This window comes from Centruroides vittatus, unplaced genomic scaffold, assembly GCF_030686945.1.
Source record: "Centruroides vittatus isolate TY-2023 unplaced genomic scaffold, ASM3068694v2 contig_1154, whole genome shotgun sequence".
NCBI lineage: Eukaryota > Metazoa > Arthropoda > Arachnida > Scorpiones > Buthidae > Centruroides > Centruroides vittatus.
In genome coordinates, this window is record NW_027120741.1 from 3,594,727 (window position 1) to 3,613,937 (window position 19,211).

General features: G+C 30.6%; 1 protein-coding gene across 3 annotated transcripts in view; it reads right to left on the reverse strand.

The window, feature by feature from the left end:
* Positions 1–19,211, reverse strand: part of LOC136979182 (leucine-rich repeat and calponin homology domain-containing protein-like) — a 98,210-nt gene that overhangs the window by 70,330 nt on the left and 8,669 nt on the right. For all 3 annotated transcript variants that reach the window (XM_067275123.1, XM_067275117.1, XM_067275129.1), the window contains exon 2: positions 8,719–8,863. In XM_067275123.1, coding sequence (XP_067131224.1) covers positions 8,719–8,863 — 145 coding nt within the window. The remainder of the gene's footprint in view (positions 1–8,718; positions 8,864–19,211) is intronic.

A 19,211-nucleotide genomic window follows, 5' to 3' on the forward strand; every position in this document is an offset into this window, starting at 1 on the left:
AACTACTGTATTATGAAAAAATTAACCAAATAATTTAGGTGGGAAAATTTTGAATAATCAATCACACTCGATAGGAAAAGAATAAAAAGATAAACACCTCAAATAAAATAAAATTATTAATTTTACTTTTCAGTAACTCATCACCTTCTCAGTCCACATTAAGTTGAGTTTATAGGACACTATTGTATAACTCGTAAATTTTATATTGTGGACTTCAACTACATATTAACTACAACTAAAATCATGAATTAGCAATACAGGTATTTCTCACCTTACATCAGTAATTTGTTCCAGGAGAGGCAACTTAAAGTTGAATTCCAAGAGATCAAGCAATCAATATAACCTTTTCACCTTTTTCATGGTGTTTTATCATAGCTAGTTTATTGTCCAGCGTTATAGCATGACGCTTAGCACTTGCACTAGGAATTTTCTTAGGAGCCATTGGGGCAAAATATAAAGTCACAAATGAATGAGAATGAGAGAGTAGGTGATAAGTAAACATATACCATGCACATGCATAAACTGGATTTCAATTTCACAGGAATCATGAGTGGTGCTGACGACAATGCCAAACCAAAGATATTGGAACTACAGTGGAAAATGCCAATATCAAGCTCTTAAAGACCACTAAATAAGACGACAACACAGAGTCACAGATGTCTTCATATTTTGTTCTCTAGGATTTATAATGATTATATACCTATCCCTTGATTTACACGGAAGATAGGTTCCTGAGAAAAACGTGTAAATCGAATTTGTATCATTTTGAATGTAAAACCGTGTAAATCGAAAAAGTGTGCAAAAAATGCATAATTTCGTTGTTTATTAATTATGAATTTTTTTCAATTTTTTGAAGGTACATAAATCAAACAAAAATATTGAAAGGCAAAAAAAATATATTCTTTTATTAATTAAATACAAAGTACACAGGAACAAAAAATAGAATCTGAAAGATTCATAAAAATGTAATGTAATTGTGTAATGTAATGTAATGTAAAAAATGTAATTAAAAATAATGTAATCGTTTGTTACTTATGAATATGAAAATTTAAAATTTTCTGGTTTAAAACTATGTGCAATGAGTGCAACTTCATGCGTATGGGGAGTACCCTATATCGGTTTATCGGTTACTATTTGACGGATTGAAATAAAACTGTCACCTAGTATCCTAAATATCAACTACAACATATAATTAAGGTGAATTGGAATATAGATGTAGATTAGAGTTAAAAACTGTTCCTTTTGATCATAGCCAGTTTATTTTCTACATTTATTTTTTAAACCGTGTAAAAGCGAAAACGTGTAAAAGAAGTACCGTGTAAAACGAGGGATAGGTGTATTAACATTTACTGTAAATGTATGTATTTTAATATGGTTTTATATACTTTTATTCTTATTTATTGTACTGTAACATGATTTTATGTGCTTTTAATACTTTTCTAGTGATATTATATTTGTAGCAAACAGACGTAAAGTCGAATAAAATAACTTAAACTTGATTTTTATTTTTCTATTATATTTTTTTGACAAACAACATATAATCAAGAACAACTTAACTCAAATGTAACCCAAAGTATACCTGTATAAGTAGTTTTATATTAAGATGAAAAATAAATGTTTAAATCATAAAAATAAAAAAGATTATAAATTTATAAGAATATTAGTTATGTGATTTAATATATAACCATTCTTAAACTGACAGCAGTTAAAATATAGCAAAAATTTTTAGATTGTGAAATATATAGACAGTAAAAGTTGACACAAGAAAAAAAAACAAATAGTTGATAACCATGCAACATATAGTATACTTTAAAATTAATATTTGTCAACACTTTCTCAAAATAAATGAATCCAATATATTTAGAAAATAGAAAAATCTAAATTTCAAAGTAATTTATATATATTCACTATAGTGAATATATACAGCTTTTAAATAAACTTTTGTAAATTATTTCTGAAATGCAAAGAAAAATAATCAACTATTCTCTATGAAATTTAATTATAAATAATTATAGTAATAAAATGTTTGAGTTTTATTTCTATTTAATTAATTAAAAAATATATTTTTTTTAAATCTGTAATAAAAAAATTGGTATTATTAAACTCTTCTGCTATTTATTATTATTAGAAAGTTTTTCCATTAAAAACTTTTTTCAAAGTTTAATAAAACTCTTACTAAATCCATTCCCTCCAGTCCAGTACATCCCATAGTTAATCTATACTCTCCAGTAATAGTCTTACATTATATATAGTAAATCACATAGCTAATGTGATTTACTATATATAATGTAAAAACTTAATGTTTATAAAATTTAATTTTGTTTTAATATTGTAGAGAATTCAGCCTGCATTCATGGATTTCCTCCTGCCAGTTTGTCATACCAAACTGAAACAGTCAAATATCTTAGCAAAAATGAAACTTTAATCACACTTGTTCGTGTACGATACAGACTCAATCCTATACAGTTAACAAGATTCTTCTTATCTTTCCTTGCCTATTTTCGAACTCTACCATTTTTCCTCTCTTCACTCACTCTACTATCCTCCCACCACTACTCTGACTCTCCTTCAACTCTTGTCCCACTCTCCCTGTTTTTCCCACTTTTTCTTTCCTTTTTTTTTTTATAACCCTTTGTCTATCCTTGTTTGTTGCTTTCTCCCTTAAAACCCTTTGTTTACCCTTGTTAATTACTTTCACGACTGCTTGTAAAGAGGTTGGATATGTGTCAAAGAGACCACAGTCAGGGGAGGGGAAGAGTAGGTTCAATATCTTTACAAATACAGTATATACAGTATAATCTCTGAACAGAGGACACAATCAAAACCGAAAAATTTGTCCACTATTAGAAGGTATACATGCCAGCAGCCATATTGTATTTTAATAAAGCGAAACTGTCACTATAAAGCAAAGAATATGATGGATTACAAAAACATTAAATTTGCATTAGGAATGTGAATATACTGAAAAGTATACATAGCATATATAACTAAAATATATATATAATATACAGTGGGTGATCGGTTAACGAACATATTCTGTTCCAAGACTGTGTTCACTATCCTAATTGTTTGTTAACTGATTATTCAGTAACATAGATTTTTATGGGAATTTGATTAATTCACTCTGGAGACCCCAAAAAATAAATAAAAACTTATATATTTTCTTACTATGTTTATTTATATGTAATAATAAAAATACATATATACACAGTCTTGCATTTTATTAGTCATGTTGTTTTTCAGTTCATGGGATGTTAAAGAATCTGTCCAATGTTGATTGCTTTTCTCTCTTCTTCAGGATTTTTCCAAAGTAATTAATAGCATTGTCGTTGTAGAGATACCCAAGCTTATTAACCTCAATCTGGTTTGGATGCATTCTAAGACTGTCATTCTGACATCCTCCCACTTCTTCAAAAGACCTTTAATAGCAGATGTCGGCATTAATCCTCTTTTGTCTTCCTCTTTTTCAGAAGAAAACACATTTCACTAAGTTTCTTGGTGTTCTTCATTCGAGATTTCTTCTGTCATCAGATCAGTTTCATATTCCATTATGAGCTCTTCAATGTCATCTTTATTCACCTCCAATTCCAGATCGCTAGCAGTTGTCACAATTTCATCCATAATTTCAGGGACATCATTTCTGTCTCCCTGAATGCAGGAGGAACACAGCCTTTGCCAAGCAGAATTCAACTGTCGTTAAGTGACTTCTGACCATGCCTTTTGAATGAGCCGTATAACTTCAAGAATATCAAATTTTTCTTTCCAAAACATTTTTAATGTCATCGTTGAGGAGAACTGGCATGCTTCAAAACACCAACAAAACAGTGCTAAAATGTACAATATCTTGAAACCTGCAATAACCTCTTGTTCCATTGGTTGAATCAACAAAGTGGTATTTGTGGTATTTCAAGGCAGAAACTGAACTGTCAACCAGGGAAAGTCTTCCAGCAAATTATCTTCAAGGTCTTTTCAGTGTCCTGGTGCAATGTCCAATAGAAACAGTGCTTTTAACCTGTCCCATGTTGTTTCTGAGTATTTGTGTTGACCTCATTTGACCTAACTTGTTGACCCCAAACATACTCATTTCTACATTGAAATGCTTTTGAATCTAGATGTCACTATGCATTGTAATTTTTATATTAAAACAAACTTTCAAAATATAATTTTTTTTTGTTTTTATATTTTTCAATATATTTATTTTGTTTGTGAAAAATTAAAACATAATTTTTAACAATACAGTAGCCACAATTATTATTTTTTTTTTAAATTTTCTTTAGGCTTAACATCAACAAAAATTCAACATGGTGGCCATATGCAACAGAGAAATTTCAACATGGGATAGGTTAATGGCAACTCATCACTGGCATCTTTCAATCTCCACATCACTGGCAATCTTTCTTTAATTATGGAATTATTTTTGAATGCTCTAGGGTTCTCAGAGTGATAGACAAGAAGAAGGATAAGCTTCATATCACTGCTAGCATTAGTTCCCAAAAGTAACGTCAATTGGTCTTTCATGGGTTTATGCCCAGAAATATTTTTCTCGTCTTTTGTGATGTAGGTGCAGTTCAGCTTGCACTTCCAAAATAAACCAGTTTCATCACAATTGAAGATTTGTTGTGGACAATATCCTTCTTATTTAATAAATTCTTCAAATTTGAGACAGAACTCAGCTTCCTCTTTATCTGCACTAGCAGACTCTGTGAATTACCATATGTTTAATGCCAGATCTCCTAAACTTTGCAAACCATCCAGTGGTAACTTTGATTTCTATCTCCTCATGTGACGAATGTGGAGTTTGTTTCTTCAGTTCTTCAAAAATTTCTCTAGCTTTCTCTTGAATGATAATCATACTAGTTACATCTTTTTTTTGTTTCCCTTTCTTTTATCCAAATTAAAAGCAATCTCTCCATTTTTTCATGGATGGCACATCTTTGTTTCTCAGATGTGATTTTCGTTACTCCTTTAGCTCCTTGAGTCTTCTTGATTGTATCTTTCTTAGCTAAGATTGTGCCTACTGTAGACCTGTTCAAGCCATACTGTTTAGCAACATCAGACATCATCTTCCCACTCTCTACTTTGGCTATTATCTCTTGCTTGGTTTGTATAGTGAGCACAGTTCTTGACACTCCATTCTTTTTAGGCTCCATAATATTATCAATTTCTTTTTGAAATAAAAAGTTCAGAAAAGCACTCACAAAAATTCAGAGAACAGAAATCAACTAGCACACAAAAGAATTATGTAAATGTGAGGCTCAAATAAAATTCAAAATTTTGGTGTTGAAAATTAATGAATATCCAATAGGACAGTTAAACTCTCACCTTTAGAAAATAAAAACCGATGCCAAACTTAACAAGTGCCCGATAGTCTTGCAAAGACTATAAAAAATTATTTGTCAGAAAAGTAAACAAATAGCTGGAATTACAATGGAGAGTTTTAAAGTTTGGGGAAATACTATTCGATTGGTATTGGGTTCAGCATCAATGTTGATGTCTCCTACACTCCAAACGGTTTCAAATTGTTACCTGAAAACAAGGGAAAATCAGTTGGTATTAATTATTTTCCGTCACTTCTTTTTATGTTTGTTCTGTGAAGTGTTTGTTGTCTGAACATAAAAATCTTTCTCAAAAGTGTTTGTTATCTGATTTGTTCGCTATCCGAACCGTTTTGTTAACCGACCACCCACTGTATTACCGTATTTTACAGACTATAAGCGCACTTTTTTCTTCCAAAAATTGCCTCCAAAATTCAGGAGCGTCTTATAGTCCGTAGCGTCTTATAGGTATTTTTTTTTTAAAATTGCTTAAAAATTAAGGTGCGTCTTATAGTCTGCAAAATACAGTATTTATTTTTTCAGCTATAGAATCTCATTTGAATGTCGCATTACGATTGCAATTTGCTATCCACTTCACAAGGAAATGTATTCAAAATTGGAAATGTATTCAAAATTGTTACTCATTTTATGATCTAAATCAGTGATTCTCAAACTTTTTCGATCCACCGCCCCCTTTGTTCCATAAAGTTATACCCAACACCCCCCGTGTGAGAAAGGATTGGAAATATTCTTAGGAAAACTTTTCTATGAATCTCACACTTTGTGCCCTTACCGTACATTGTTCTCGACATCTGGAAACCATTAAATGCAATGTTTCCTCTTATCCGTTTGACAGAGGAAAGGGAACTTTTACCTTTGATCACCGTTCAGTACCCTGCCTCCAGCGCCCCCCTAGATTTACTCACCGCCCACAAGGGGGCGTTATCGCCCACTTTGAGAAATGCTGATCTAAATGATTAATAAAAATTGATATAGAGATTTGTCTGCTTTGTAGTTATCAAGTAGGTGTAACTTTTTGAACAGTTTTGCTTTCTTCAGTAACTGATTTATTAAAAACTAGCAGGTAGGCCCAGCGTTGCTCGGGCAAAAGTAACGAAAGCGAAGATTAAGATTATTATGTTACAGTCCAAAAGAAAAAGAGAAATTTATCAACAAACTAAATATTTCTAAAGAAAGATCGAATTTGAAAATCGAATGTTCTAATATTGTTGGATTTTCACAACGTGTTCTGATTATATCGTTCGATTTTCATCGAATGTTCTAAAGAAGAAAAGTCAAGAAAAACCGAAATAATCTGTTTAAATTTGAAAATCAAATGTGTTCTAACATATTACTCTTTTTCTTTTTTCTTTTTTTTTTCCAGAGCCCGTAAATCTTGCAAGTCGCTTCCTCTTGTTCTCCATTGTTACTTAACACTTTGGTACTTAAATTTGGTACCCTGTGTACTGAATTTCAACTTTCAACTCCTAACCATTTTAGCGAAGATTAAGATTATTACGTTATAGTCAGTATTACTTTTCACAGAATGCAAGAATTGGGTTCCCCTGTTTCCAGACTAATTAGAGAATTTTTAGGTGGGTCTAAAAATATTTCGATTTCCCGCAAAAACGAAAAAAAAAAAAACTGCATCTGCGTCTTGCATGTCACTTTCTCTTAACACTTCCATCGTTAATTGAACTGTTAAGACTTAATCCTGTCCCTCTCTCCCGTGGGGAGGAATTTTGAAAAATCCCTTCTTAGTGTGCATTCTCGTGATGTACCCTAACTGTGTACCAAATTTCAACTTTCAACTCCTAACCGTTTGTGCTCTTAACATTTCCATTGTTACGTAACACTTCCATTGTTGACTCTTCCATTCTTAACTCTTCCATTGTTGACACTTCCATTGTTACTTAACATTTTCATTGTTGATGGAAGTGTTAAGACTTAATCCCATCCCTCCCCCTGTGGAGAGGAATTTCGAAAAACCCCTTCTTAGTGTGCGTTCTCGTGACATACCCTAACTGTGTACCAAATTTCAACTTTCAACCCCTTACCGTTTGGACACGTCTCGATAATGTATATAGAAGCTTTAATCCCGTCCCTCCCCATGGGGAGAAATTTCGAAAAACCCCTTCTTAGTGTGCGTTCTCGTGACATACCCTAACTGTGTACCAAATTTCAACTTTCAACCCCTTACCGTTTGGACACGTCTCGATAATGTATATAGAAGCTTTAATCCCATCCCTCCCCCCGTGGGGAGGAATTTCGAAAAACCCCTTCTTAGTGTGCGTTCTCGTGACATACCCTAACTGTGTACCAAATTTCAACTTTCAACCCCTTACCGTTTGGGCTCTGTGCTGATTATTATTATTATTATTATCAACTCATCTCGATTATATATATAGATTATACTTTATCCACCATAAAGCTGTTAAAATGGTTACGACAACGACAACACATTTGTTTGATGAAAGTTCAAAGGTTGTTACAAATGCAATTTGCCAACTACTTTAAAGTTGGAAAGATATTTGGTTCTCTCACATTTATGATGTCATTTATGATCTTAAATTTCTTTTTCATTACTACTATATTATGGTTCTTCTTGAATAAATGAATAACTTCAGAAAAGTTTATAGTATTTTGGTATCATAAACTTAATTCCAACAATAAGACAGAAGTTTAATATATTTGTTTAGTTATGGCAACACAACATTTAGGCAGTCTGCCTAGGGGATGCCTTCTGGGAGATCTTTCAAGGAAAACTGGCCCCTATTTAGGCATTACAGACATGGAGAAAACCCGGAAAACTCCATGTGGCCAGCCTGTCCAAGCAAGGCACGGACCCATGACCAAACAACTCCCAGTATTCAAGGTATGAAGACCATTTGGCCACTGGTGGACCCCAGCAGTTTAATAACATAAATATGTATGATGATAAATGGTGATTGACAACTTAACCAGATTAAACTTCTGTAACAGATAAAGAATATTGTTTGACTTCTTATAACCTGCCCTCCTCCCCTATTCATATTTTCAGCCAGTCTTTATTTGATGCCTACAGTCAAAATTCATAATCTGAAAAAGTACTGTATTTGAACCAAGTCTTTGTTTTTGTTTAAAAATATTTCACACACAATTCATTCTTTCAGAATATTGGAGGAGGGACATTGTGTTTTCGTAAGGTAGGTTATGGATGATGGCATCCGCTATTTAAAGGTAAACATTATAGATGTCTTATTTGAAGGGTCTGGGAGTTGTAAAAATGTCCATTAAGTAGAGGAGTCCGCTATTCAGAAGTGTCTATTAATGGAAGTTTCACTAGTAATAATTTCTGTTCTTTTCTGAAAAGTTATTATTAATGAATATAAAATTAATAATAATAATAATAATTTTTTTTTACCTGAGATCTAAATATGTTAGAGAATGTAAAGTGATCACAGAATCTGGGATGGAACGAATTGTATTATGATAGCAATCCAGCCTCTCTAGCAAATAAAATTCACAAATCTCGGACGGAACTTCACTAAACCTGTTCTTTGATAAGTCTAAAAATTATAACAAAAAAAAATTATTACTAAAAGAGCAGAATATCCCAAAATAATGTTAAAAATAAAAGCTATATCCACAATTTGTGAGTTAGCTAATGTGAACTAATCAGATGAGAACAAGGTTTATTTGAGGTTTTGGAAGTGCTTTATTGTCAATATTACATCAAATATGCATTTTGGAACGTTATGTGATATTCATCTTGTCCTTATCTAATGAGACAGGCATCTTGTCCTCGTCTGATTAATCTACATTAACTAACTCACCAATAGTGGATATAGCTTTTATTTTCAAAATTATTATTAATTAATAAATTTATTGGGTTGTTTGGAAAGTAATTTCGTTTTTTTTCACAGGGGAAAAAAAAAACAATTTTCTTATAATATATAAATATTTTATTGAATTATATATTGACCAGTTTGGTCAAATACCTGTTGCCATCTTTCTGGTAGTAGCATGATTCCACATTCATAAAAGTTTTGATCTTTGCTTACATAAAAACTGATCCAAGTGATTTTTGACATCTTCATTTGAAGTAAATGTTTTACTGTTTAAAAAATTTTGTAAAGACTAAAACAAGTAATAATAGGAAGGTTCCAGATCTGGCAAATATGGTGGGTGTGGTCCCCACCAATTAAAATTTCATCCAAGCTGTAAGTTTCTGACCAGTTACCAAACTTGTGTGAAATTTGGCATTATCACAGTAAAACACTACACCTTTTTTGTTGATCAATTCTGGCCTTTGCTGTTTGATTATAATACTCAATTTGTTTACTTGATGGTGGTACACTTTCAAATCGATTGTTAAATTGTCTGGTGAAAGCTCAAAAAAAATTTTCCTTAAAATCCCACCATAGAAAGCATCTCTCTTTAATAACATGTGGAACCCATATATCGAGCTTTGAAACAAAACCAATTCATTTGAAGTAATCATAAACAGTTCAATTCAACAAATTTAATCTGTTAGTGATTTCATGTGTTGTTATTCGGCAGATTGCTTCAATCAGTACCTTTATTTTGTTTTCATTGGCTTCAACTGGTCATCCAGAATGTGGTGCATCTTCAATATTGAAATTGCCAGAATGAAATTTTGTGAACTAGTTTTGGCACTGTCTTTCTCTCAACATATCTTCTCCGTACATATACCACAATTTTTTTCTTGCTTGAACAGCATTTGGATTTTTTGGTAATAAAAAAGCAAAATATGCCGAAAATGATGCTTTCGATTTTCCATATTTAATGGGACACCAAAAAAAAAAAAAACAATTGTATAGAATCAAACAAAATTTTTTACAAATAAGCCTTAAAATGTCAGCTGTCAAAATATACTGTATAATGAAATGTGGTTTAAAATGAAATTGGCTGGTAAAAATAGAACTAATTCCTCTAGTAATAAAAAACCGAAATTACTTTCCGAACAACCCAATATATAACTATTCTTTAATATATTTAAAAGGTAAACTATATTTCACATTTTTAGTGTCAAAAAGATAACATAAAATGTATTCATTATCATCATCAATTTATAAATATCAATATTCATAGTCATAAAGAATTTTTTATTTGAAAGATGTCATCAATTTATCTTTATTAGAGAAAATTATTAAATTACTAATTTACAACTAGTAAAGTAAGTTACACCGAGAAACTGGAAACAATGTTTCTCGTTGTAGTTAGCTTGGGCAAGCAGTTTGAGCAGTAATATGTCTGTCACAAATAAAAGATTATAAGTGATTTATTGTTGATAAAAGAAAAAAAAATATGATGAAAAGTAAAGATAAAAAAGAAAAGTGTAATACCAAAAAAATTAAATTAAATTAAAGTAACCTAAACTAAACTGAACAAAACTAAATAAACTAAACTAAACAAAAAAATAAAATAAAATAATCTCACATTTAAGCAGGAAAAGTCTTCGATAAATTGGAGTTGCTCATTAAAACCAGCCGCATTTGAGATTTTGTCCAGTCTCAACTGAGAGAACTGTCTCCCCCCTCAATCTTCAACAATCTTGGACAGGTCCAATTTTGTGCTCCAGTTCCAGAAGGTTCCAGAACAATGCCACTACCACAAACTGCTAGTGAGATATTCCAGAAAGTTCCAGAATATTTTGATTGGAAAAAACTGTGGAAAATTTCCCCCTTATTAGAGCTTGTAAAAAGTGTCATCTAGTGGGGATGAGATAGTACTACTGTCACTACAGCCGCTATAACAGCGAGAGCATGTGCAGCACGTGGGGCCGTCCACATAAAACATAAATCTGATTCCTTTTTCTTAAACTTAGGTAACTTTTCCATAGTTTAACCTAAATTCACCAAACTAGGCAAAAATATGAAGCAACTCTGGTTTTATATTCTAAAAAAACAGTACATAAAAATGTCAAAATACTTTTTTGTTATTACTGCTATATATATTGTACTGCTCGCTTACTGTTCACCCAGGCAATAATATAATTTATAAATTTGTTACCAAAAAGTAAATTTGCAATTGGATATCGCCATCAAAAGATAAACATAAACAATGAGAATCTGACTGCTACTAAAAGTTTGATACTGAAAGTGAGATATAATTATGAAAATCATTACTAAACTACAATCTTAAGATTTTGCCCAATCTTGAACTGTTAGAAATAATGATGTATTATAAAAGAAACAGATGTTAATATCAACATTTTGAGGACATTAAAGTAAAAATATATACTGTATTTAGCTATAACTTCCTTGTTAGATAAAATTTTCAATTAATTTGTATAATATGACCTAGTTAATGTCAAAATACATTGTCTTTAGTGAACAACTAGGATTGATATATACAATAAATGTGATTATTAATCTTTTTACAAGTAGTTTAAAAATTTTGCAACTTTAAAAATAATGAAATCTTTTGAAATAAGATCATCTTGATATTGTTTTTCTTACCAAACAATCTGCCAGATTTTTATTGGGCTTTATTAATGCTAATTAATAATCTGAAACAATGAAATTTGGTCAGAGGTAGGCAGTTAAGCCATTGCTATCTCGTAATAAATTTAATAATTATAAATAAATAATTGCATGATAAGTAGAAGTTACTAATTTAAAAGTCTTGTTCGGGGCTGATTATTTTCTTCCAAAGTATTCTAAATTAAAAATAATTACAGTGGTACCTTGGTACTCGAACATAATCCGTTCCAGAAAGAGGTTCGAGTACCAATATGTTCAGACTCCAAATCATTTTTTCCCATTACAAATAATGTAAAATGGATTAATGCGCTCCAATCCCCAGTTGATTCGCTAGTATTTTTTTATTGTTTCTTTATTTTTTAAAATAGTCGATATTGTCGACTTAGCCATAGAATATTGGGCAGCAAGATCCAAAACACGCACTCCATTTTCGTGTTTAGCAATGATTTCTTTTTTCAGTTCTTTTAATAATTGCTAAATTTAATAATTAAAATTTTAATTAAATAATTTAAATAAATTTAGGCCTAACTAGACTGTCTCGTAACTGACGCCGCCGCCGTGGCGTCGGCGTTGACTTGGCGGGCTTTCCCGTTCGAGTACCAAAATTTTGTTCGGGAACAGGGGCATTTTTTTTTCGAAACTTTTGGTCGAGTACCGATTTGTTCAGGCTCCGAAACGTTCGAGTACCGAGGTATGACTGTAATTTATTATACAGATTGTGATATTACTGATGTATCAAGTTATATGTTATCATGGCCTATATACTGTTTTTCTTATTAAACACAAATTACACTCTTATCGCAATTTTTATAATTGATTAAAAAGTAGTTAAATAAATATATAGATGAAAATATTTACGTTATATACAAAAATATTAGCAACACTATAAGACAATCAAATCTAAATAATTACTTATTTAATCACATATTCTAAATCATAATATATTAAAGATCTTATAACTTAATTTTTTAAAACATTGATTTTCCTAGTAATATTGTTTTTATAAATATATTTCATTTGAAAAGTTAGATATATTAAAAAAAAAGTTAATTATGAGATGTTTGTAAATAAACACAGAAATGTTCAATTAAAAATGGCTTGTTTAATTTGGAAATTAAAAAATATATAATGTAGTATTATAATTTATATATTAAATTCATTTAAAATAAAATGTTAACAAAATTTGAGACTTTCTAAAAACTAACAAGACAAAATTTATCTATTTATTAAAAATATTAATTTTTAATTTTAATTCTTCAATTACAATAATTCTTCAGTTATTAAACTGGCACAAAAATACAGTAGAGTGTCGTTTATCGGAATCAATTGGGGACTGGGGTTGTTTGGAAAAGTGATTTGTTCGGATAACCCAGGGCTTCTTAAACCATGGGTCGCTTAGCGAAATCTTGGGGTCACGAGATTTTAATGCAAAATATTGAAAATAATTTGCGAGAGTTTAAAAATGGCATGCTTTGTGTCATAGGTTTTGTGAGTTGCACTTTGTGTCACTTCTGGTGCAGCGAGACAACGATTCAGCAACACTAATTGTAGTGTGAACTAGTGTAGTGTTGTTGCTTTTCGGTGTATTCAGTTGTCTCTGTTCCATTGTAACGCAAGAGTGAACTGTGGTAGTACACCATTATTGTTTTTGCAAATTTGTATATATCTTCAATATATATGTATATTTTCATTGCATTTCATATGTATATTGCAAAATATTTATATATCTTTATTTTATATTTTTTTAGGGGGAGGGGGGAGGTCGCGAAAAAATCACAATCATAAATGGGGTCGTGAATAAAAAAACTTTAAGAAGCCCTGGGATAACCGATTATGTACGAAAAAATATATTAACCTATCCGATGTTGAAATTTTTCTCCGTCGCGTCGCTTCGTGTTGAATTTTCGTCGATTTTAAGCCTAACGAAAATTTTTAATAATAATAATCGAGGCTATTGTATCGTTAAAAATTATTTCTTTATTTTGAACAAACAAAATAAATATATTCAAAAATATTAAAAAACAAAAATTATACTTTAGAAGTAAATCTAGTATCAAAAAAGTTCGATTCAGCACGACACAGTCCGACTGGAAAGCGTTCGGATAACCGACGATTCGGATAACCAGGGTTCGGATAAACGACCCGCTACTGTAGTTTATAGTATAAGTTATTTATGATAAAAGCAAAAACAATTGCAGTAATATAAATTAATAGATTATCTAAACAAATTCACAATTAGAAGGTTACATTTGGTAATACAGTATTAAAAAAAAAAAATTGTTTTTATCCATACAGGCCTAGGAGTGCTATTTCCCCTTTGAAAAAGTGAGAAAAGTGAGTTGAAATACAGAAAAAGTGAATAAAAAGTGAGTGCAATAGTGACAAAACAAAGTGAAAACACAGAAGGAAAACTCGGCAAAACAGCAGTAAAAATTGTTATTTCTTTTTATTCTGTTATGGTTAAACACATTTTAAAAATTTCTGTATATACTGTAATATAGTAGCCACTCGTTATATCGCGTTTTTTTGGTCCCCTAAATTTTAAAAGCATTTGAGTCAATTAATTTTAAATTACCAATTACCACTGAATTTCTATTTGCAACGAAATACGAGAAAGAGCTAAATATGCAGAACAGGTGGATAGATCGATTGTCATTTGTTTCCTTTTGATATAAAAGTTGTTTATTTATTAGTTTTAAGTACAGTCTCCTCATTTACAAGTTTCTGTGAATTCGAAATTTCATACATTTATGTGAATTAACGGTATTGCGTCAATTCACATAAAGGTGTGAAATTTCGAATTCACCGCATAACGTGTAAGGAAAAGATCTCTCTAATTCTGAACGAAAACTTCTAAAATTTTTATACAGTAGTAACTTCATTTTACTTTTTAGAGAATTTTTACTCTGTAATTTTATAAGGTTTGATGTTCTATTATATATTCAATATTCATTTTTTTTAAATTTTCAATTACAGCATTTATAATTTTTATTGAAAAATATAAACTACACGAATTTCTAATAAGCGATTTATATAGTACTGTATAATAAAATCGCAATTGATGTTTTGTTTTTATATCGACAGTATTTGTCTTTCAATGTCATTGTTAAAGAAACAATGCTAAATGGGCGTTCATGGTTTCGATGTTTACGTAAACGTCAGTTAATTCGATATAACCTACAAATAAAATTCAGGATTGAAAAACTAAGCTTATTTTATATCAGAAACACTTGCTGATGAAAGAACAGATTCCATAGCATGTATAATCTGTTTAGTAAAAGCCCAGAATTTTTATTACTCGGTTATATCGCGTTTTTTTTTTTCTGTTTCCCGATAACCAGTGGCTTCTGTATTTCCAGTAAACCATGAATACTTGAAATGTCTTTGGCTTCTGTAAATAATCAGTTATGAAAGATGATGTTCTTTTATTAAGATTATTCTGCATGTTATCAACTTCCTTCTATTTCGCTTCCTCTTGCTTTTGAACACTTAACACTAATAAGCATCACACGTGCTGCTTGTACTTCATTCATGTTCTTGCTGTTAATAGCCTTCTCCAGTTTTTTTGTTTGCTGCTTCTAACAAAACTTAGACTGTCGCATGTATTTCATTTTCTTCTACATTTTTCTGGTTTAAACTCAGTTGCCGTTCCATAATCTTCATGTTACGAACAGCTTTCTTTTGTTGTTCTTCAAAACATTTCTGTGCTCTTTTTTCCGTTTCTCTTATTCTTTTAACTTCTTTTCATTTTCCAATCGTTCTTGATAATTTCTATGCACCGAGGAAGCTAATTTCAGTCGTCCTTTGCAATAGGTACAAGGTGTGGGCTTTGGTCATACATGTTTAGTCCCTCCTTAACAATCAAAAGTGAATTAAGCATTCTTTCCAACACTGATGCTCTATTAGGAGAAAGTGCCCGGCATAAAATTGATCCTCTCATTCATGGGAACGGGATTTTCGATGCTGATTTCACTAATTTGGCTATTCTCGGATATTTATCATTATCAGAAACTGTTTATTTTTTAATGCTTCGAGATGTGTAAATATTGATTTCCAAATAAAATAATAAATCTGAAATAAATATACTCCAAATAATATAAGTAAAATAATATTTTATTAATGATTTCATAAATAACAAAAAACTTTTTCCTGCAGATGAATAAAAACTAACATCGTTGCAAAGTTGTTAACCTTTGGGAAGCCTGTGAAAATCTTTCTCACAAGCAATTACGTGTTGTACTTTTTACAACACTTCGAATATTTTAATTTATTTGGTAAATTTTATATGTAAATATGAATTTACATTTTCGTTTACTTTTTTAGTCTCTCAATTAATGCACAATTATAATCGGCATAAGAGAAGATTAAAAAATGGATATTTCACAAGCAAAGTAATCACACATTTTATGAAAATAACACTTACTATATGGAATAATTATACTTGTAGTCAATTTAAACATACATTTATGGGAAGATGTAGATGTGATTTAACGTTAACAATATGCTATGAAATCATTAAAGTAATTTTATTAAACTCAAGTTTATGAAATTATTTAAAGATAAATCAAGTAAAAAAATATTTTTGTAAACGACAACTCCATAACCCGATTGTTAATTAAAACCAAATAATCTGCCAAATTATTGGGCTATAACCAGGATAACTAAATGGTCAGAAACGAAATCTTTTTTAGTGGTAGGAGGTTACGCTACTATCTCGTGTTAATTTTAATAATTATATATTTTGAATTTAAAAGCGGCAGCAGTGTTGTCAGCTTGAGAGATTAATCCCTCTGCGTAATGTGCTTTCCCCTGCAAAAGGACTTTAGTGATTTTCTTAGAAAACAGCCAAAACTGCAGGGATGCTTAGAATACTTATTTTTAAACTCTGTAGAAGGAAATGCAATTCGGATAAGGTAGATTTTGGCGAATAATGAAAATATGGCATGAGTACATAACTTTACTCAACACTGGCTTCTGAATTTGTAATGAGAGGGATTTTTTAAGTGCATAAAAGATTTTTTTTAATACGTTAAATAAATTTTTGTTTTCTATAACCTAACGACACTGAGCGGGCAGTTGCAATTTTGAGTCTGCTCAGGGCCGCGTATTTTCTTCTAAAAAATTCTATTCTGATAGTCCGATAATTCGGCAATTCGTTTGGCTTGCCCCACATCTTAATTAAGCACGTGAAAATGACCAAAAAAGTGAGAAAAGTGAGAAAATGACCTGAAAAGTCAGAAAAGTGAGGATACTTCAGAAAAGTGAGTACAAGTGAGAAAAGTGAGCGACTCCGAGGCCTGTCCATACTGTTACTAGGTTTATATTCTTTGAACTTCTGAATGGTATATAGATCATTTACCAAATTAACATCAATAATGCTGTTGGGAAAAATATATCCTTGGAAACAGATTTAAGACATTCTAGTAATACTTTATCTTTGCTCTTGTATAACCTTGGCATTAATTTTCTATTATTAATTAAATATATTTATGTGAATGTATTACGAATGTTTAATTTTGATATTCAAACAAACACAAAAATTCCCATCTATGCATTAATGGTTAAATATTCTAACACCTATAAAAATCACAACTGTGTGTTAATATTAACATTAAAAATAAAAATTAACAATATCATTTTGTATTTGTTCCAATATGTGGTTACAGCGATTTAAAAATTAATTATGATATCTTTTCTTTAAAAAATAGCAAAATGTATTAAAATATAATTTATTTTGTGCTATATCCATACATTATTTTAAAAGATACTACATTATATATATATATATATATAATGTAGTAAGTTTTATTTTAGGCAAATGACTTAATAGTGAGTCACCAAGTTACTACTATTATTAATTTAATATATAAAGAGGAAATAATCAAGTATTCACTACACGTACTAATTTCAGTTTATTCTAAATAATGTTCACTGATTTTTGAATAAGTTAAATTTAATATTTAATGTTAGTTATTTTAAATTGGTATCATGACAAGATCAACAACTCATTCCTATTATTTTACCATGTATAAAAATATCACTAAAGACAAACATAAAACTTAAGAGTAGCCCAGCGATCCCCAAAGAAACAGGACAAGAATTAAATCGTTAATGGGATCAGGGCGAAATGTGTGACAGACCATTCAAGTTATAAAAAGATACTACAAAGATGTCAAATCATCCGGAATATCGCCCACGTTGCCCACTCCTGTTAATTAGAAACCTTTTAAACTGCAGTTTCATCTACTTGTATTTGCAGAATTTTCATTTCATCATATTTGTAAATGTGTAAAAGTGTGGAAATGTAAATGTCTCCTCGAGACAAGCCAATCTAGATTCTTGAACTGAACAGAAGGAAACAGTGTTCCCGTCTGTCCAGTTCAAATCTTTCCAACTCACGAGAGCTGGATGGCCAAGAAGTTAATGTGGCAACCTACCTGACTCGAAAAGCCACGAATTTTTCGGGGGGGGGTCCGTCCGGATACTTTGGGCCACGTCTCTCACCACCCAGCCGCACGATTGTGGTCCTGATCAAACCCATAATGGGCTTGCTAAAAAGGTCCATTAGTGTCCACAGGGTGGAGTTAAAAAATTTTTTCACTTATCAGTCATCACAACTTCATTCATTTATACTTAAATAATAAATTTTCCAGTTATGTGTACAAAGTTATTGTGAATTAACAGTTTATATAAATTCTAACATATTAATAAATATGAAACTTTTATACTTCTTGGTGTCAATAAAAACTACAACGTATTTATTTAATTTAAATTTATTATAACGTAATTTTGTAATTTTACGGGTTAAAATATAGAATATAACCTGTCGTTAATTTATTCAATGAATTCAATTCCTATTCAATGGATGATGACAAGTGAAAATAACCACAAAGCGCTCGAAAGAATATAGAGAAAGAAAACAACTATTACAAGAATAGAGAATAAAGACGATCCAAAGTTTCGATCATGTTGAATTATACATAGATAGCACTAGGTCCATGACTAAACCATTGTCTATCATGACATAGATCAAAGGTCAGTATCAAATTAAGAGTGAAAGTGAAATTAAAAATGTTGTTTGGAAAGAAATTAAATTTTTTTTCATTAAAATTATTATTATTGAAATTTTTTATGAATAGTTTATAATGGGAACAAATGGGAGAAGTCAGTTGGGCGGGAGAGCGAGCGTAGAAAGAAGATTGCTTCTCTGGCATCGAAAGCGTCCACAAAGTCCTCCAGTATTAATAAACAAGCATACTTGAAATTTAACAGAACAGAATCCATTAAATAAAGAAATAAAATAAAAATTAAGGAATTAAAAAATAATTTAAGAAAATTATTCATTTAAATAAAACATTAAAAAAATAGTCTACACACGAATACAATATTTAAACCAGTATTTAGTAAA